General features: G+C 44.3%; 1 protein-coding gene across 1 annotated transcript in view; it reads left to right on the top strand.

The window, feature by feature from the left end:
- Positions 1–21,532, top strand: part of ADAMTSL3 (ADAMTS like 3) — a 200,124-nt gene that overhangs the window by 126,225 nt on the left and 52,367 nt on the right. The window contains exons 12-15 of the mRNA XM_055002297.1: positions 3,515–3,719; positions 4,580–4,727; positions 8,917–9,001; positions 14,065–14,351. Coding sequence (XP_054858272.1) covers positions 3,515–3,719; positions 4,580–4,727; positions 8,917–9,001; positions 14,065–14,351 — 725 coding nt within the window. The remainder of the gene's footprint in view (positions 1–3,514; positions 3,720–4,579; positions 4,728–8,916; positions 9,002–14,064; positions 14,352–21,532) is intronic.

Raw genomic sequence — 21,532 nt, 5'->3', positions numbered from 1 at the left:
CTTTTGTGAGACACAGCTCACTTCTTCAGATACTTCAGATACTGAAGAAGTGAGCTGTGACTCACGAAAGCTCAGACCCTACCACTAATTTTGTTAGTCTTATAGGTACTGCTGGACTCTTGCTCTTTCTAGTGCTACAGACAGACTAACACAGCTACCCATCTTGATCTACATTCTTAATGTGTCTTCTCTTCTGGGATTAATATCACTTTGAGAGGGCGGCATTTTCAACAGACAGAACTGGGGTGGGGGGAGGCTAAGCAGGAGCGTTAAACCCAGTCTTCCTCCACGTTGTGGCCTAGGTACAATTCAGGATCCGTGCCACTGCCTTTCCCATTTAAAAACTATTGAGGAGATCCACTCGGAGATCTCCCAATGTCAAATCCAGTTTGGCCCACTGTAGGTCTGAAAATACATAATATGTAAGAGAGGAACTTCTGTGTGCAAGAACATGCATCATACACACGTATTCATCTGGGAACAAGGAACAGCTGTGGGTGGAATTAGATCATAGTAAGAAACACAGAGCTGCTGGTAGGAACAGAGACCGTGTCTTGAGTTCTCCCCTTCCTCCTCTATAACGTACAACACAACTTACCCTACGATCTGTGTAGTTCCTGACCCACACGTGTGGCTTCTATTGGCAGGGCCAGGGAAAAGCACTGCATAATGTAGGCTATATAGTGAATATTGCAATACATGCTGCAAAGCATGATAAGGTAACATGGAGCTGCCACTTTTCACTGGCAGGCATGTGTTTACTGTAATAGGTAGGTGTACCCTGAAGTTCAGTGTTGGCTGCTACGGCATATATGAAAATTCTCTTTGCTGCTCGGCTACTCCAGCTCCCGCTACACTTGCAAGAGAGTAGCTTTAAAATTCATCATCCTTGAGTGTGCTGTTACTACACTGATCGCTCCTTTGGGTTAAGTGAACGAAAGGATAACAGCAGAAAGAAGTGCATTTGTCGGGGGCGATGGTGAAATCATTAGCTGTTTGCTCTGCACTGCCTGGTTTTGATCATGTAAGTTTGGTTTAAATGTCAACGCTTGACGTACAGTTAAGGTTCACATTTGGATTGTGTATAAAGTGATTCATTTATTTTGGGTAGAGAGTTGCATGAATTATTTCAGGCACAGAGCATTCTTGACTTTACCCACTGGATCTTGGGGAGCAGTTATTTAAATTTACTTTTTTGGATTTATAGGTTTTTGCTCCATCTGCTCTGTGATTGACTTCTTTACAATACCTCAGTTGCTCCCGGCGAAGGGCTTTGGATGGGATGCTCTGGCTGATTTCATCCACGGTTGTGGGTGCAATAATTACCTTGCATTCCTTTTTTTAAAAAAAGTCTTTAAACCCCCATTAAAAGGTCTTTAAAATCGTTTCAATCAGCCTTCATGATTAGTATAGCCTTGCTGCATCCCTTGATTTGCCATCAGAAATAATGTGTTGATCTGAAAGTACTTCAGGTTGTCTACTCGGGGATAAAAACAGGGGGTAGATAATCTAAACAAATCAATAAATGATTCATCTGCATGCCAGGAAGTATTTTCACTGTTACGTTGGTGCACCCATCTCTTCGATTGCTGATATGTAGATAATGAAGATGAGACGTGTATTTTTTATGGATCTTTTTTTTTATCCTTCCCTTTCCTTCAAGCCACATAGAGTTTTGACTATTTGAACTTCACAGCAACCCTGTGCTTTATTAGGCTGCAAGTCTGATGCCCCCCACCCCCCAAGTCCACACACTGAGTTTCTTAGCTGAGTTGTACTTTGAGCTCCACAGTTTTGTTCGCTGCACTGGGCTTTGGCTTTCATGGCCAAACCAGATGGGGTATTAAAGACCATGATTTAGAGTCTCTCTACATGAGACATCTGACACGTGAAGAACATGTGTCTGAAGATGCAATGTTAGCTGGGAAGGGTAACTTTTAAAAGACAGAGCCAGCGGCAGGGCAAAGGCTTTGCTGTACATTGGAGCTGTTTGAAGGGGCTGTGAAATGCCAGAAGGGAAACTTCAGCCCATTATAACCTCTCCAGGTCCAAGCCTGGCTCTGGAAGGCAGCTCCATTTCCATTCCTCGCTGCCCTCTGGTTATGATCCCACAGTTTTAGGCTGGAGAGGTGAAATTGACAGAGCCTTCTTGGAGGTGAAGATGAAATTAAACCCTCTGAGGAGCGATCTTTGCCAGCTCTTATCTTTTAAAACTATCCTTTCCAGCTAACATGGGTCAAATCCACATTCACCCATTACCCGCATGTTTATCGGATATCTTCCATTTGCCTCCAATCTGCGATTTTTTCCTCTTCGTTTACATTCCTGCCTCCAATCCGTCTTTCTCGCGCGTCCCTCCGGTCACACGGCCGCTCGAAAACCGCTTTTTTGGGCGGGACCTTTTTTCCCTGCCCATTTTTTTAAATTTTTTTGAGCGCACTTTTCCATTATTTCGATCTTGCCTTATAAAGAAACATCATTGAAGATAATGATGCCTCTCTTTCCCCCACTGACAGCACTGATGGCTCTCTCCCGTTTCTTTTTTGGAAATTTGGAAGCATGTGGGAAGCTTTCGTGGGCATTTCCTATGCAGGACAGTTCAGTGCCTGAATTTTACTGAAGTTTCACTTCCTTGGAGTGTCATTATTTCGATATTTCATAATTTCGGTATTACAGTAATATAAAATAAAAAAAATAAAAAAGCAGTTAAAAAGGAAGTTTCGCAAGTCCATTCTGAGGGTGAATTCACCCCAAAATGATTTTTCAAACTACCAGATTTGATTCAGAAACAGCATAATCAATAAATCCAGTGCTGTGAAGTGAAAAACAGTCTTTTGCAGACTACGGAGCACTTGCAAGTTGAATCAGCCAATAGGAACTCTCGGAACGGCCGGAGAGACAGGAAGGGGGGTGGTTTTTAAAAAAACCGCGTAAATTGCGCATTGGCCTGTTCACGGCCACCGGAAACTCCCGTTGAAAACCTGTGACCACATATTCGGGAGAAATGCGAATGAAATGCGTCTGTTTAATGAGGTAATGTGACCGGCACTCGGGATTGCATGGGAAATGCGGGGAACCTGCGACTTAGAATGAGTAATGTGGATTTGACCCTGGTCTCTTCCTACATTTGACGAACACGCACCAAGGCATTTCATGCAGAGAGACTCAGAAATTCAAACGTAGAGACAATACATCTTTTTAATGGTTTTATCAGCAGGGACATGATAGGGAGAGGTCTGGGGACTGGGTTAGGATTGGAAGGAATTCGTACCTCAGGCCAAAACAGTCTTGGAATCGCTGTGCTTTGCATAAGGATTTTAAAGGGATTGATTTATGAGAAATTGGGATTTGGTATTTAATCTATGCATAAAATTCCACCACAGTTTTAGGATTAAGCAGTGGATCTAACTGACTTTATTATCAATAGCCGATAAATATATGGTCCATTGTTCTCTTAATAGTTTCCATCTAAGTTGGCGCATTTTGTTGTTTGTTTATTTCCCCCCCGGGCCAGCTGGGAACACAACCCTTGGACTGCATGTTCAGTTTCTTGCGGAGGAGGAATTCAGAGGAGGAGTTTTGTCTGCGTAGAGGAGACCATGCATGGAGAGATACTACAAGTAGAAGAGTGGAAATGCATGTACGCCCCCAAGCCCAAAGTCATGCAAGCTTGCAACCTGTATGATTGTCCAAAATGGGTAGCTTTGGAGTGGTCACAGGTATGTTGGAAAACCATTTCAACCTTTTTTCTAAAATATCATTAATTATTTTCCAGTTTTTTACTGCTAAATAGCAGCCGCAAGAGGCTCAGATTCATATTGCAGCCGCAGGGGAATGGGGGAACCCCACCACGAGCATTTTTCCTGATTTTAAATGTCCCACGATATAAAGCTGTAGTTTGCCCCACTGGGGGAAGCATCCAGGCAACTTACCAGCTATTTGTATGCCGATCCCAACAGGAGGGTCAGCTTATTGTGGAATGGTATGTATAATGGTGTGGGACGAGTTGATCTTAATTGTTTCGTATAGCTGATTTGACTCTTATTGCATGTGTTAATTATTTATAATCTGCCTTGGAAGTTCCTTTTATTTTACAAAGCACAATACAATTTTTTTAAAAATAAACAAGAAAATCAGTTGTGTTTTTGTTTGTACAATTGGGGGACTCTTCCTTCCTGTGGTCCCTGTCTTGCCTCCCCTTTTGCTCCATTTTCCTTCCCTTTGCTCTGACTCCACTCTCCCCTTTACTCTTTTCCGTTCTCCCTGTCTTCCTGCTTTTTCTGCCTGCCCACTCTTCCTTTACCTCCTTCCTTCAATGTCGTAATGGAATAAATGTTGACAGTAATCTCACACAACCTTGGCAGCCATTTTAGGTTGCCTAGGCAATCCAATATGGCTGTTGAGATCCCGTGAGGTAGTCTCATGGGGTAGGAGACAGAGATAGAAATATAATGGGAGATATGATATGTCTGTGTGATTTAATCACTTGACGATGATGAATCAACTAATACTTCCTTAAGAAATTGCCGTAAGGTTTTTAAAAATTTGTTTGATTCTATTGGTGCATTGTTTCCCATAGTGCACTGTGACCTGTGGCCGAGGTTTACGTTACCGAGTAGTGTTGTGTATTGATCATCGTGGGCAGCACACGGGGGGCTGCAATCCTCAACTCAAACTACACATCAAGGAAGAGTGCATTGTGCCAGTCCCTTGTTACAAGCCCAGAGGTAAACGGAATGTGCTTGGTGCTTGTAGTGGAGATTTGTGGAGGTTTACTTTGATGCATAAGACCTTTTAAAACTTCTCCCTTGTTTTCTCTCTCTCATATTATGTCTTGGTAATCCCAAGCAGTGTATATGCACACTGCTTTACCCACATACAGCATTCACATACAACTGTTACCTGTTCAGGGCCGTATTATTCATAAGGCTGACTAGGCCGAAGCCTATGTGCCCCACAGGAACTAGAGGCCCATCAGGGTTTTTTTTTTGCTGATGCACACTTCCACATAAATTACAATTAATTGATTATCTTATATAACCTCTGTTAATAAAATAATTAACTGCTTCCTTATTGATGACAATTTCGAACTGTATCGAATGCTGCCAAGAGATCCGATATCAGCAGTGCCAAGCCGCCTCGATCCAATGAAAGAGAAATCTTGTTTTTAAAAGAGAAAAGAGAGAATAAGAGGAATCAATGGCTTTATCTAAAAAAAGTGGATGCGGGGGGGATTTCCCACTCTGTAACAACCCTAGTTGATTGTAACATCCGAAAGGGCTCATGTAATGCATCTTTTCCATGACTAGACTCAAGAAGGATGTGCAGGACTGCAGCAACCACACACCCCTGTTTCATTAGGTTTGAATTTCACAGCCCATCTGTCTGCAAGTCTTGTATGCCACCAGTTTTTTAAGAAAAATCTCTGAGCTGTTTACAAGGTTCATGTATACATCAGCCCCTGAGCCAGCCTTGGTTGTCAGTTGCCAACAGAAGCCCCAAACAAAATTTCCCTTTGGGCTATATACCTCATTTTTAGAACAGCATGCAAGATTTTTTTAATTAGAATACTGCTACTGTCTTCCATTAGCATCTGAGACCTGGACTCCCCCCTCTGCCTCCAGAATTTTGTACCTCTGGTAGGCAGCCAAAAGCTAAATAAGTCTTCAGAGCTCTGAAGCTCTGAAGCCTAAGCGCTGGTGGCCGACAGTGTTCACAATTTCAAAGATTCTACCCCATATTTGCTATAGGGTCTCTCTCTCTCCCCCCACCCCCCGCTTTTGTGAATTTCGTCCGATTCTAGAATAAATCCTGGTTGTTTTTGCAAATCTGCTTCTCTTATGCTTAAATCCGATACCTCGTTTGTTTCTCTGTGATCATGGTAAGTGTCCAAATGTGGCTTTTTGAGCCTGCTGCAAGAGATAGAGACGGGGAGAACGTTATTCATGGAATTAAAATATCCTCAACCTCTTGGTGCCAGAAACTGGAATCTGCTGGGATGGGCTCCAGAGCTGACCACATGAAGATGTCATCAGCTCTAAGCAGTGTATGTTCTCACTGTTTTTTCAGTGATAAGCCGCCCTATAGTGTAATTTATCAGGATGGGGGAGGGAACCAGATTTAAAATATATGGCTTAACAGAACAGGGTGAAGTGGTTGCAATATTTTGCTTGGCCGTGAAAGGCGTGTTCAACAGTATCTGAAATAAAATACTTATGCTGTAACTAATTTTGGGGACCCGTAGTCTGCATAAGCAAAAAACCTTGCTTCCTCAGATTCTTAGCATATTTGTTGCTGGGGGCGGGGGGGGGGGGGGAGACAGGAAATCCTAGAATGATTTAGTGATGTTTATGAATGAATCCCAGGGAAACTTCCAACAGAAGTCAGTGTGTGTCACAATATAGACTGTACACCACCACATGACTTGCAAACTCTCTCTCTTTCTCAAGCACCACATATTGGCTTGCCGGCGACCAGCATTTCTGCTCAATATCAGCAGGTTAGCCCGTCTTGGTGCAGCCCCCCTCCCACAGGGCTTTTGCCTACACAGGTCATGTGATTCCTGATGGAGTCAGCGGGGGCGGGGGGTGTTGTAAATTTTATTTGCACCAGAGCATTAGCGTACAGTTTCAAAAAAAAATGAAGTGTTGTTACAGTTGAACATTTAAAGACAGTGGATTGATTATTTAACAGAATATTAAGCTTGTGACTTATCTGTACAAAGAGAATTAAGACTTTGAGAAGATTATGATGTTCATGCTATAAGGAAAACGAAGAGGGTATATTATATTTTAAATAAATTGACTTAAATTTCCACACTGAGAGTTGTCAGGAAGGAAGGTTTTATTGGAAGTGAATCTTTATTTGAAAGAAAGTCAAAAAATGGATACCATTTTTCAGTAAAGTGAGTAGTTTTGGGGTAGATTTCTGCTGTTTTTAGTCTGCCCGTTACTTTCTGACAGTCGTTTTGATGATCAAAGGAGGCCCCCTCTTCTGCCAGCAAAAGAGCTGGTAGCATTGGGGTTGCCCGGTCCCCTAGGGCCCAACCCCGGGTACAAGGGGGTTGTGGGCGGCACATGCAGGGGACGTTACCTCTCTCTGGAGGGCTTCACTCTGGAGGACTTCTGAACTAAAGTTTGGGGGCTGATTTTTATCTTCATTCCCGGCATGACAAGGAAGTCCTCTGGAGCGCGCAGGAGTGTGCACTGGAGCCCATTCCCTGCATCTTGTTCCCTCTGCTGGCCAGGTAAGCGGTGGCGTGGGCAGATGCTGGGAGTGGAGGATCTCTGCCCCCACCAAGGGAATGGGTTCCCTAGGTAGGATCCAAGCATAAGTCTTATGGTAGTAACTGATAGCAAATCATAAAAGTTAAAGGTAATGATTCTGTTGACAGAAGAAACAATTTTTGCCATGTTACTCATGTAAGAGCTGGGATAACTTTGGCTCCTAATATTTAACGTGAGTCATTTTACAAATTTACCCCAATTTTCTCTAGTAACAACAACAACATTCGATTTATATACCGCCCTTCAGGATGATTTAACATCCACTCAGAGTAGTTTACAAAGTGTGTGATTATTATCCTCACAACAATCACCCTGTGAGGCCAGTGAGGCTGAGAGAGCTCTGAAAGAGCTGTGACTGACCCACGGCTTCAAGCGGAGGAGTGGGGAATCAAAACCAGTTCTCCAGATTAGAGTCCCACGCTCTTAATCACTACACGAAACTGGCTGTAGGGTAAAGGAATCAAATTAATTTTTTCCTATCGTGCCACAGACTATGTTCTGCAACGGCAAAAAGTCATTAAGTTTTAGGTTATTGCAAGAAAAGCACATGGAGCCACCTATCAGTTACCAAGCCCAATTCCAGGTATTGGCTATCACCTACAAAGCTCTTCATGGCCATGGCCTGTCGTATCTGCAGGTCCACCTCTCTCCTTATATTCCACAACGGCAGCTCCATTCATCTGAATGGGGTCATCTGCAGGTGCCAGCTTGTACATGGGCAAAATCAACAGGTGCCGGTACACCTGCATTCTCTGTAGCGGCTTCCGCTTTATGGAATGGTCTTCCTGAGGAAGTTAGGAAAGCGCCCACTCTGCTGGCATTGTGCAAACGATGCAAACGATGAATTATTCAAGAGGGCTTTTTACTCAGAAAGGAGGGCTGTACTGCATGGAGGTGGTCTCAAGGGATTTTTATCAGCAAAGGGACAGGGAACCCATCGGAAAAGGGATCAGGAGGGGCCACAGACTTTACTACTATTGCTGTAAACGTTGAGGGACCATAAACTTCACTACTATTGCTATAAGTATGATCCTACTGGGTAGTTCCTATGTCATTTAATAATATGTCAGTCATGAAGTTGCTTATGCTCTGTTTCAACCTTTCTTCAGCTCTGTATTGGATTTCTGCTGGTTTTAAAATCTTTGCAAATTTGCACGAATCTATCCATTACACGTTTCATTGAAATATCTTTGATATTGACTGAACTAACTCCCACTGGGTAATCCATTTTGAGTCGCAGTAAATGCGGACTATAAATAAGATAGATGGATAGATGGATAGAGTCCACAAACAAGCTTTTTAAAAATAAAATCCCCCTAGGCCACAGCAGTTTTAAAACCCTGATTCATATAGCTGATGCTAATTTCCAAATCCACAATGCAACGTGAAAAGGGTGTGTGTGTGGGAGGGGGGGTCATTTCTAAATGCCCCCTTGTGGTGGTGTTTTCCAGTTCTCTTGCTCTTTATATGGACTATAGACTTTAGCTACAGGATGAAGTAAGCAGAAGGTACCAATTTGTTGACTGACCCCCCCCCCCCCACTCAACCCATCAAGATTTCTGGTTTACGCCCCAGAACTCCTGACAAACGGAACGGTCCTACCCAACCCTTATGTATTTGTCTTTTCCAGAGAAAAACCCTGTTGAAGCAAAGCTCCCGTGGTCCAAGCAAGCACACGAAATGGAGGAGACAAGGACCATCTCAGAAGAGCCAACGTAAGTTCACCCTCTCTTTCTCCTTAAGATGGAGAGGAGGTTGCTGATGCATTTTCCTGACGGGTTCGTAAAGACCCTGCTGTCCCCTGTCAAGTCATCTGGCGTTTGGATTTCTTTGAGCGGGGCCTGTCTTTGCATCCCTGCTCTCAGCTTCTTCGAAGCAGTTTCTCCTGACTGATGCAAAAGAGCTTGGTGCCAAAAAAACCATTTAAGTTATACATTTCAGAAGTGTTATCAAAGGTTTCCCAGCTATACAAGTGCTTGCTCTCCCAATGACGTTTGCTCATGAATCCTTGCAATAAGAATTAATCCTGTTGCTTGCAAGGAATTGTACAAGCAAAGAGAGTGATTTTTGTGATCTTATGGACATTTCCATCAGGCCATTTCTCCCGTCCTGTCTCTGAGCTTTTCCACACCTGATTTTTGCTCCAGCCTGGTTTCTTAACTGTGTTGGTCTCCTTCCTCTGTTACACACAGGGCCAAGCTACAAGTGACGAATGACACTTGCCTGGCAAGTGAACAGACTCATATGTATTCCTCCCTGTTCACTTGCCATTCACTTGCGCTCCACTTGATCAAGTGGAGCACAAGTGAATGGCAAGTGAACAGGGAAGAATACATGTGAGTCTGTTCACTTGCCAGGCAAGTGTCATTCGTCACTTGTTGCTTGGTCCACAGTGTCATTTGCCAGTCATTGCTGTCCTGGGTTTTCTTCAAGTTTTTCCCCACTTTTGTGGGGATCAGAAAAAACTCGGAATAAACTTGGATGGAAAAAAGGGAGAACAACAACTGAGTGATACTGTGAATAAAGGAGGGGGAAATCCAATGCAGTTAAAAAGCCAAGCTTGGATCAAAAAACTGATGTGGAAAAGCCCTCTCTTTTCCCCTTGTCCACTGAGGCCTGTTAAACAAGAATTCTTTGCTCTGATCTTTGCTCTGATCTTTTTCAAACCTGGTCTGATTTTGGCAGCCAAAGCATATTTGCACATCATGTGGATGGGAGAGTGCTCATTTTTAAGATCCCATCCATATTGGTTTCACATGCCTTGCCTCAGCTCTCCCTCGGCCACCAATCCCCCTTCACTTGCTACTGGTGGGCTTTTTAAAAAATTGCTAGGTGACTATAGAGTTAAATATAACAGTCTACTTCCATGATTAACCAGCATCAGGGATGGTAGATGACTGAGAAGGACACACTCTGCCTCAAGTCCAAATAAGTGTTAGGGAGGGACAGAGAGGATGAAGAGAAAGGAGGGAGAGGGCTTGGGACCTCATGAAAAACTGTAATTCAAAATGGCGGATCCTTTGGTCACTGATGTTTGAGAAGAGGTGAGAAGGGGGAAGGCCTGCTACCTTCCCCACCCTACTCACATGAACTTCTAGAAGCATCAAGTTGGACACTGCTGTAAACAGAATACTGGGCTAGATGGACCTTTAATCCAATCCAGCACAGCTGTTCTTACATTCATACTTTATAAACTCAGGAAGGTTTTTGCATCCAGCCAGGGGAGGGGGATCCCCAAACTATGGAGGTCAAAGACAAAGGATCTAAAGAATAACGTGTGTGTTGTGTTGCAGCTTTCCTCAAAGAGTAGAGGTGTTTCATTCATTATCTTCCTTTTTCCATGCATGTGTGTCTTTGCTTTCTGCAGTTTTTCATGCAGTTAAGGCGATCTTCTGGAGGTTTTGCAACTTCCCCTTATAAATTGCCTGTGCTTTAAATTTATTTAAACAGAAACCGCATCATGAAAATCTCATCTCCCGCTTCCTCATGTTCATAATAGCGATCTTTTGTGTCTCTAGTCTTAAGTTTTAGTTGATAATCAATATCGGAAATAGTTTTCATAAAACCCTCAAATGAAGATATGCCCTAAGCCAACATAGTGGAGATAAATAACCCCTCCCCGCCGCAGAGGGACCTAACTTTACGTAACGGGTGATACATTAAAAAACCAGAGAGAGGGAGGGAGGGAAAGAGAAAGCATGCAGGCCTGTTTGCAAAGCTAAGCCAAGAAAAATGGAGGTTTGACCTTTCTGGTTTTTACTGGTGGAATGTGATGATAGTTGATACCCATCATTATTGTAAACGGTTCTCCCTAGAGCCTTCTTTATTTACAGGGGGATTTTCAATAAGCCTTCCAAAAAAAGATTCCACATCCTTTTTCTTTTTAATAAGCTTAAAGAAATAGAGACCTCTGCTGTGTTTCTGGTTAATAATAGCTCAGAGAAATGGGCCAACTTTAAGAACTGGCAGCCTGACAGAGTGAAGAGTAGACTTGCCCTTCTGTTTCCTTATGGACCAGCTCAGATGCTGCTTCCAGATGCTACTTCCAGACATGAAAAGAGGCTCATGGAGTGGGGCGCAGGGAATATCCCAGCCTCCGCCACTGTGCACCACTGAAGAGGGAAGGGAAGGTGGTGTCTTTGCTGGTGGTGGCAGCAGAACTATCAGGGCCTCAGGGCCAAGCTACAAGTGACGAATTACCCTTGCCTGGCAAGTGAACAGACTCACGTGTATTCCTCCCTGTTCACTTGCGCTCCACTCGCGCTCCACTTGATCAAGTGGAGCGCAAGTGAATGGCAAGTGAACAGGGAGGAATACACGTGAGTCTGTTCACTTGCCAGGCAAGTGTCGTTCGTCACTTGTAGCTTGGCCCTCAGTTGCAGCATCCCCATGGCACGCTGGTTGTTTGGAACCCAGTGTGAGTGCAGGGTGATGACATCACTTTGTATGTTCCATGCCACTCAAGTAACAATTTGTAAGTGGATTGGCTTGTCCACTTGGAAAAAAAACAACAACCTCAAGTTCTGAATGATCACTATAGCCCAACGCATGCACAGTATTCAATTTTGTGTGGGTCCACACCATGATGTGAGATAGGCTGTGCTGAGGTCACCGGTTTTGAAGTAAGATTTGATTTCTGTGCCAGTTGCAGACTAGAGAATCACATGTTTTAGTTTAGCCAATGGCAAGCCTCTTTTTTTAAATATTCCAAGTTATTTTTTTAAAAAAACTTGTGCTCATGGTGCTATAAAATCCCAGACACCAATATGCAACAGGAAAACCTCAATTACAATATAGACCTGCTATAAGTCAAGAGAAAATGCTTAGAATTCTCGGACTGTTTTTTTAAAATGAATTTGTTCTGTGGTTCAGACTTTCAAACAGAAATGCAAAGCTTCAAAAGAATTCATCATACATTATTTTTGGATCCTCTTATGCATCCAGCCAGCCTGTATATGGAGTGAATACTGAACTGCTGGTGTACTGCTGTCAACACTTTTAACAAAATATTTTTTTTCCCTGAAGTTCGTCAGATATTTGGGTTGGTTTAGGCACTGAGATACGCTGCTTCACGACAAAAAGCCAAGGGAATATTATTCTTGGTTTAGATATGCAACGTTTTTTAGAAACTCTTCTTATCGGGTACATTTTTCTCCTTCCTATTGTGTTTCCTTCTGTCCGCACCTCAAGCAGTTCAGCGTCTGCTATGGACCCTTCTTCCCAGGATTCCCTGGGGGTGGGGGGTTACTTCGACCCTATTGGCCTTTGTGCCTGGTGCTAAAGCTACAGAGTGGGTTGGGGCAGGCAGAGATTAGAGGCAAGAGAATGGTGGACTAGTGTTGAGAGATAAACCGGTGACCCATCTTGGTAATATTAGGAAGGAAAGAGAGTTAACCCTTCTTTTCTCCAATGTCTTGGCCCCAAGTGTCTGTCTCCCTGTCTCCTTTTCTCTTTCACGCCCACCCAACCACCCACAGCTTCTTTTCAGGACAAAATTAAATGTCCAGAGTTCCATTCAAGAAACTGCAGCCTCCTATGTCATTTGGTCCTGTCTGCAACCTGCCGAGACTGTTGCTAAGCAACTTACATCCATTCACAGAAACCTTGTGAGCATCCCATTGAAAGGAGTGATGGATTGGGTCATGTTGTAAATAGCTTTCCCATTTATCTGACCTTAACGATTATCTGCATATTTTGAATGTCTTCTTGGCTACGGCAAGATCAACTTCCTTTTCTTTTGAAACATAATCAAAACTTTTCTCAGTCCCTTTTGAGAGTTCCTCCATGGCAGGAAATGCTGAAATGCAAAATGTTAAGCTTCAACAAGTTAGGAGGTGCTTAAGTTGCAGCTTTGGATTTAAGCTTCCCTGTACACGTGTGCTTATTGGCCAAGGGACACCTTAATGAACTTTTTGGTTAAGGACCTACCGGAAGATGGAACCTGGTTGAGAGTCGGTATGGTGTAGTGCAGGTGTCCCCAACCTTGCTAAGCCTGTGGATACTTGGCAAATTTTAATGACTGTAGCAGGCTCTTTCACAATATGGTTACTACAGGATAAGGTCAATCACAAAATGTCAGGAGGGGCCACAAAACGTTGAGAGATTCCAAGCCAAACTGAATATCTAACCTGTGCGCTAGCTGGTCCTTGTGAGACCATCATGACATGGTTGCAACTGCTACCTAGACCGTATGTTGCATAGGCTCTACACGTGTGAACCACTTCCAGGTTTTCACTTTTAACATAACAGACATAGGGTGGAAATACATGTTACTAAGTACCTAGGGACACTCAAGTGAACCTCATTTCACATGCCCCCCCTCCTCCAACTTTCCATGCACTCACTTGCACCGTCACACTTCAGTTTGCTTTGTGTGAATACATTCACATGTTCGATATCAGTTCCTCCTCAGCTGCTAAAAGGATCGCAGTTTCCCTCACATCTGTTCTTAGAAATGCAGATCTTGACACTTTCTCGCACTTTCAAGAAATGCAAATTGGCAAGTGAAAGGAGCCTACGGTACTTGTTCTCATAGCAAAAACAGAGCTGAGATGTCATGACACAAAGGGAACTCCCATGAAAGCAGCATGTACGTGCACCAAGCAAGAACAGCCTACACTTAAATTGAGAAGCACACACAAAATCCAGCACTTGTGCATCCCCAGGTACTTGGTAACATGTATTTCCACCCAGAGAAAGCCTTTGTTATAGATTCAGGGGAAGAAAGGACAATGTGCCGACTCCTCCTCAAGAACCTTGTGCTGTGGTTTAATTGCAGGTTTATCCCTGAGCCGTGGTCCCCGTGCAGTGCCTCTTGTGGTCATGGTATTCAGGTGCGTGAAGTGAAGTGCCGTATTTATCTCGCATTTACTCAGACTGAGGTGGAGCTGCCTGATGATGAGTGTGAAGAATCTAAGCCCCCCACTGAACGCGGCTGCCACCTGGAGTCGTGCGATGGAGATCCTGCACCTTCCAACCTGGGATTGTCACATTCTGAAGACACTGGTGTCATCTATGACTGGGAATACATTGGTTTTACCCCTTGCTCAGCCACTTGCATGGGAGGTATGTGTTATTTTTTAAAAAAAACATTTTAAAGGTTTTTGTTCAAACTTTACTAACAGCCACTAAATGAACACTGTAAATAATTTAATAACAAAACCTTGAGCCGGGGTCCTCAAAAAAGTGGGATGAATTTCATAAGTGTAAGGTTTATCTTCTTTGAACATCAGCCTTGCCTTCTCTATCCCTGCTGCCCCAATATTTGACCAATTGCTTTTGATATTGAGGTTCAAAAGTGGTTTGCGTAGGAATGCCAGGCTCCCACCCTGGGAGCTGGGGGGGGGCAAAACCTGAGGGCTGTCACAGCCCCCGGAACATTTTAGGCATTTCCCCAATCTCTATGGCAAATACCATAGAGATTGAGGCAATTCCTAGAGTCACACTGGATGGAAGAGGGCGACTGCATTAGTGATGTCATTTCCTCCCCAAATTTTCACCTGCTGCTCAAGGGATCAAGTGTGAGAAATGGAGGGAGAGGTGGGAGTTTGTGGGCACCTGGCAACCCCAGTTTTCTGATCACAGCATGAAGATCAGGTGTTCAAAGAGTCAAAAATGGTGACAGAGCAGGTGCATGATCCTAAGGATCCCAGAGTCGTCTTGAAAGGGCATCTGATATATGTTGAAACTAAACAGCTGTGGGTCTGTTCAGTGCTTAGTACAAGACCCTCAGGGAGAGTATTCGGTCTGCCATCTTGAATTTCATAAGGGAAGGAGGTGTGGCAAATATAAATGTAATTTGTATTGTCGAAGGCTTTCACGGCCGGAGAACGATGGTTGTTGTGGGTTTTCCGGGCTGTATTGCCGTGGTCTTGGCATTGTAGTTCCTGACGTTTCGCCAGCAGCTGTGGCTGGCATCTTCAGAGGTGTAGCACCAAGAGACAGAGATCTCTCAGTGTCAGATCTCTTTCTTTTGGTGCTACACCTCTGAAGATGCCAGCCACAGCTGCTGGCGAAACGTCAGGAACTACAATGCAAAGACCACGGCAATACAGCCCGGAAAACCCACAACAACCATAAATGTAATTGATGAATAAGTTCGCCCATTGAATTCTTTTCTGCATTCAGAAAAGTAGTAACTAAACTAGACATTCAATTAAAACAAAAAGAGATTAAAGGAAAAATTACAAACAAACTTTTCTGATACAAGCTGCAAGAAGAGCAATTCAACACACACACACACACACACAAAAGTTAAGCTCTTTTAACTGTGGCAGGAGTATAGCTTTGCCACTGACTCCTCTGTCGTCTTTCCTTTACCGCTGGATCGTTGAACTTGGGGTCTTCTGCATGCATAGCAGATGTTGTACCACTGAGCCACAGGAAGGGACCATAGCTTAATGGCAGAGCATCTGTTTTGCATGCAGAAGGTCCCAGGTTCAGTCCCTGGCATCTCCATTGGGTAGTATGCAATGTTAAAGGCCCTGAAGAAACAATGCTAGTCAGAGAAGATAACCCTGATCTTGATAGACCAGCTTCAGGTGTCCATGGTGAGTGAGCTGACTTACAGTACAGATGCCATAACAAATGCACATTTATGTCTCTCCTGGACTGGTTTGCGTCTTTCCTACACTGTGCTTCTTCACGGTGTTCCTTTCGTTGTGTTGCTGCCTGCTCTTCAGGTGACTGGCAAAACCTCCCCAAGGCCCAAGGGGATACATGATGTAAAGCACACAGCGGTGGCTGCGCCCTTTGGACTTGCCACATGGCATCCACTTGCCAAGAAGTTTGGGTGGGGCTGTGGCTCAATGACAGAGCATCTCACTTGCATGTGGAAGGGCCCAGGTTTAATGAAGCGGCTTTATCTCCAGTTTGAAAAGACAGGTGTTGGGAAAGATCTCTACCAGGAGAGTCGCTGCCTGTCAGAATGGGCAATGCTAACCTGGATAGACCAAAGATTTGATGTCATATGAAGCAGCTTCATATCTTTAAATCCTCTCTAAATATTTTCAGGAGAAAGCTGGTTGAGCATCTGGCTGGTTCCGTTCCCAGCATCTCTGGCTAAAAGGCTCAGGTGAAGTAAAAAAACCTCTGCCTCACAACCTGGAGACCTGCTTCTAGTCAGAGTAGACAGTATTCACCTTGGTAGACCCAGGGCTTTTTTTCAGCAAGAACGCGGTGGAACGGAGTTCCTGAACCTCTTGAAAATGGTCACATGGCTGGTGGCCCCGCCCCCTGCTCTCCAGACAGAGGGGAGTTTAGATTGCCCTCCGCGCTGCCGAGTGGCGCGGAGGGCAATCTAAACTCCCTTCTGTCTGGAGAGCAGGGGGCGGGGCCACCAGCCATGTGACCATTTTCTCCGAGGGCAACCCACTGAGTTCCACCACGTCTTTTCCCAGAAAAAAAGCCCTGGGTAGACTCAAGGGTCTGGCTCCGTTAGGCCATTTCATGTCTTCAGTTCTAGCCATCACAGTTCTGTGGCTTTGCTTCTGCGTCGCTGTTAAGTAGAAGAATTCTTATTCTGGTAGCCCTGAATAATCCCTTTGGTCAGACTTACGTATGTTGAAAGTATTCAACTGTTAGGGCCCCAAACTCCCACGAACCACTTCAAGGGGCTCCCAGATTTGAACGGCTCTTCCGAAATGGCGGAGGCTTTTTAAAAGGTGCCTCTGATTTGGGTGGAATCTGCTATTCAAAAAATCCCACTTAGATGCACTTAAAGTTACTTTTGGGTTCTTGGCCTCGTTTCCTCCCTCCCTTCTTTTTTTCAGTCAGAGCACCTGAGCCACATAAAACTATTTTCCTATTTATAGTTTTATTGGCTTGTTTTTAAGAAGGTTGCAATGCAGTTACTATAAAACTTGGGATAGGGATTATAAAATTCCAACCAGCATTTCCCATCTTATCTCCCCCTCTCTACTCGAACTTAAAGAGAAAACATGGAACGTATCCTCCTTTCTTCAATTTAGCATGTGCAATAAGAGGGAAAGGGGGGGGGACACCCCCTCAATTACTGCCTTGATCTTTTGAGAAAATAGGCAAGAGATAAAGTAGAAAATCATCGTAAGTGCGTGCAAATGTATTGTTGGGCCAAATGTCAGAGTCTCAAGTAATGATTTGTTAGACCAAAATGAACAACGGTTCTATCAAGGGGAGCTCCCCAGGGAGTCGGGCAGAGGCCTTTGCCTTGATGTGCTTCAGTCTGCCAACTGCAGAAACCAGCAGAATGGGCATGATCCACATAAATGTACTGTTTCTCGAGCTACGGCCCCTTAGGAGATCATAGAACCATAGGGTTGGAAGGGATCTCCAAGGTCATCTAGTCCAATCCCCTGCACAATGTAGGAAATTCACAGCTACCTCCTCCCCAACACCCCCAGTGACCCCTGCTCCATGTCCAGAAGATGGCAAAACGCCGTCAGGATCCCTAGCCTAACTGCCCTGGAGAACGTTGCTTCCTGACCCAAAAGTGGCAATCAGCATTATTCTGGGCATGTAAGAAGGGGCCACGAGAACGAAGCACGGATGTAACCCTTCCTGCCCTCCCTCTCATGATCTGCCTAGGTTCACAGCATCAGCATTGCTGTCAGATGGCCATCTAGCCTCTGCTTAAAAACCTCCAAAGAAGGAGAGCCCTCCACCTCCCGAGGAAGCCTGTTCCACTAAGGGACCGCTCTGTCAGGAAGTTCTCCCTAATGATTAGCCCAAAACTCTTTTGATATAATTGCAACCCATTGGTTCTGGTTATACGTGCGCTAAACTTGTGTGTGATTGGGGGGAACCCCATCACAACTAGACTTTAATGTATAAAGTCCACAACTGGACTTTAATGTATAAAGTCCACAACTGGACTTTAATGCACTCGTCTTCAAAATGATTTGGGGGGAGAGAAAAGGGCTCCTGTATCTATGCACAGAGGTAGGAGGGGCTTTCTCTGCCCTTGCTTTCTGTTCAGTGTGCTTTTGCAGAAAGAGGTGTGGGGGGGCGGGGGGGGGGGACTCTTTCGGTCCATGCCCATTCCATGCAACTCCTGGGCAACCACTAGGAAAAGAGACCAAAGGTGAGTGCAGTCACACGTTAAACTCCAGTGGAGTTGGGGTTTCCCTTGGTCACATACAAGTTTAATGCATGTGTGACCAGAACCTTATTTGCTTGCTCTTCTAATAGGAAAGAATATATTTTTCTGTTTCTTGAAGGTGATGGCCATGGTTATTGATGGCATGATATCAAATGTGGTCAATCTGTTAATGAAGAACAAGGTACGCCTGCCAAAAACTTTTTTCCAAATTGTGGTTGTTTTGTTCCCTTGTAGAGCCATGGGGAATGGCCAGTTATGCCATCATAAGGAAACTCTGTGTGTATGTGTGCACGTGCGCATGCACGTGCAATATATGCTGTGCGTGTGCACACATGTATGAAGGATTGGGGACAGATGGAAGTGGTTGCGATCCCATTATGAAAATCACTTGTCACTCATACCTAGGAACAAAAACCCTCACCCATGCTCTAGCCAATTACTTGAATGTCGTAAAACACACACCACTAACCTTGGGGGAGACATTTCCAGTCCTGAGTGTTTCCACAGAGTCAGCTAAAATAAAAATGGCCCCTTTTTAGCAACCAAGGACTGTCAAGAAAACCCTTCATGATGAATTAGGAGAAGAGATATTTATGGCTGAAGTTGTTTAGCAGTAGTAAAGGTTAAAAAAAAAAGTTGAAGTGGAATAAAAACTTGCGGTTTTAATCTATTCTAAACAAATAGCAAGACACCGGATTTTTATTAGGAAATGCAGTGAAAGAGCAAACGTGCTCGAAACCTTGCAAATCTTTTAACAAAAGCGAAAATATTAAGCTGTCTTGAAATCAGATTTGTGAGCTCTCTAAAGCCACTGCGGGGGAAATGAGGTTGAAAGGAAGGAAACAGATTCCATGAACTATGACCGTTTTCAGTCTTGCATATCACATTAGAAGTTTCCCCCCCTTTCCAAGTAGTACCAATGAAGTCTCCATAGTACAATGAACTTCCAACTTGTTTCATTCGCTATTGATGATGGGAATGACGGGTTGCCTCAAGCTACAGGCATGAGAACTCCAAGGCACTTGGGATGAACTGTGCCCCTGGTTTGCGGGTGGAACTTGCAATAAAATGAGAAGAGGTTTGCAAACCCAGAAGAGCATTCTGAATTTTAAGAACTGAGACTCCGAACTCAGACTATGGCTTCATCCGCACATGGTTGAATATTGCACTATAATAATCTGTCACAGCTAAAGTTTCCTGTATGGACAACCCAATAGAGCTGCAAATGATTGATGTAGCCAGAAGGACTGTGTGATATCCAGTGATGTGTAGATGCCATCCAAACTAGACAAGACAGTGGTTGAGCCGTCTCTTCCAGTGTGGGTCTGCTTAGCTCATGGATAAAGTGCTGAATTTGGGGCTGATTTAAAAAGCAGAAGGGTGCATGAGGGATGCCAGAGGGAGAGAAGTAGAGGGGGGAGTGTTGGAGTAAGCAATGACTGATGTACAAAGAAAGAGATCCTGTAGGGGGCAGCAAGCAGTCAGATATGAAAGTGGAAATTCAGTAGTACTTACTTCAGTGTCATTCCTTGTCTGTCTCCAGAACGCTACGCGTAGCTCTATAGCCTGCTTCTTCTCGGAAGTTCCACAGAACTAACTCCGTCTCTCTCTCTCCGTCTCTTTGTCCTCTTTCTCTTTCTGTCTCTCTGGTACCAAGGCATCTATCTCTCATCTTTCCTATAAATACCGTAGATCCTGAATAAAGCTTTCTTCAGTCCTTAATCCGTTTGCTTGAGCGGTCACCAAGTAATTACTCTGCCAACAGAGAGGGTCGTCTTGATCAGAAAAAGAGCTCATGAGATTCTGCATTTTCTGCTCTTCCCCTCTGTTGCTCTGAACAAACTTGCAGCTTCTGCTGCTTGCATTTCTTTTGTTTAAAAAAATCAGGAAACTGTTACTGTGTGTCCTGCTTTACATCTAGCTTTGGCCATAGGAGTTAAGGCAAAGTCTTTGTGGAAAAGGTGAATTGGAAGAGGGATTAGAAGGAAGAGATATTGAGAGAGGATCACATAGGCATCATTGGAGGACTCTTTTCATTGTAGCCAATATGTTTGGCAATTTAAACAGTGGGATGTTCTTCCAAGTGGCCATTATATTGCCATAAGGTGAATGCCTGCAAGGAAAGGAGAGAGGAGAGCCAATTGAGAAATTGCCCCCCCGTGCCCCCCTTCAGGATATGATAAAATCTTTAGAGGGGGTTCACCATGCACATTTCCCCATGTCTGTCTTTGTTTCTCTCCACTCCCCTTAACATTCCAAAGAGCATTCTCAGTCTTTTTGGGCTGCCCTGGCTTTTCAACTGCATTTAAAAGCATCTTTGTTGGGTTTGGAAATAAAGAGTGGGCTATGGGAACCACAGAGGGGGCCGGGACTGTGTGTTAGCTGGGATCTGCCATGGCTCAGGTCAACCAGAATTGTGAGGGCTATGGATCATGAGCGGCTGATTTAGGAGCTGTTGCCAGAGCAAAACTGCTCCGTTGCAGAACGGCCAACTAGCCAGGCATTGGCTATCAATAGGTGATTATCAGCTGGAAGGGGGGGGCACAAATGCATGGGCCAGCAGCATCTGAACCAAGCTGCAAGATGCACGCTCCAAACCTTCAAGTTGCAAAGAGGGAACTCCCTCACATCTTAGTAGTGTATGGAAATGGAGGCATGGGATTTATGCAGGAAGCCACCCATCCTCCATTCAAATCTCCTTCCCACTGATCTGGAGGCTGAAGAGAAGCATGTATCTTTATCTTATTTCCACCCCCAATTCAGATGAAACTTGGTCTGTTCTGTCTTGCTGTTAGGATTCTGTGGCTGTGATCAGTTGCAATCTTCTTTCTGGCATTTTGGTGCCTTAGGGATTGGCAGGTGGGAGTGGTCAACCTCTTTATTCTTACAGGGAACAAGCTGGAGGGGGGAATAAAAGAATCCTGGATGGGGAAGCTGATTTGGAATCTCTCTCTCCCTCCAGAATCCTTTAAGCTGTTAGAGTCATGAGCAGCCAAAAGTTCCCTTTATTTTCCCCTTGGTGGGATCTCAGCTGCTCTCAACATTCCATGACTCTTGAGAATGTTGAGAGTTCCATTCTTATCAGGCTGGGGTTTTGTTGTTGTGGTTAATTCACAAAGTTGTATCTTTCTGCTCACTTAGGGACCCTCCCCCAAATGTAGAGAACGCT

The sequence above is a fragment of the Eublepharis macularius genome, chromosome 18 (assembly GCF_028583425.1).
Source record: "Eublepharis macularius isolate TG4126 chromosome 18, MPM_Emac_v1.0, whole genome shotgun sequence".
In the NCBI taxonomy this organism is placed as follows: domain Eukaryota; kingdom Metazoa; phylum Chordata; class Lepidosauria; order Squamata; family Eublepharidae; genus Eublepharis; species Eublepharis macularius.
Note: the sequence above shows the minus strand (reverse complement) of the source record. Positions and strands in the feature narration are given on the sequence as shown.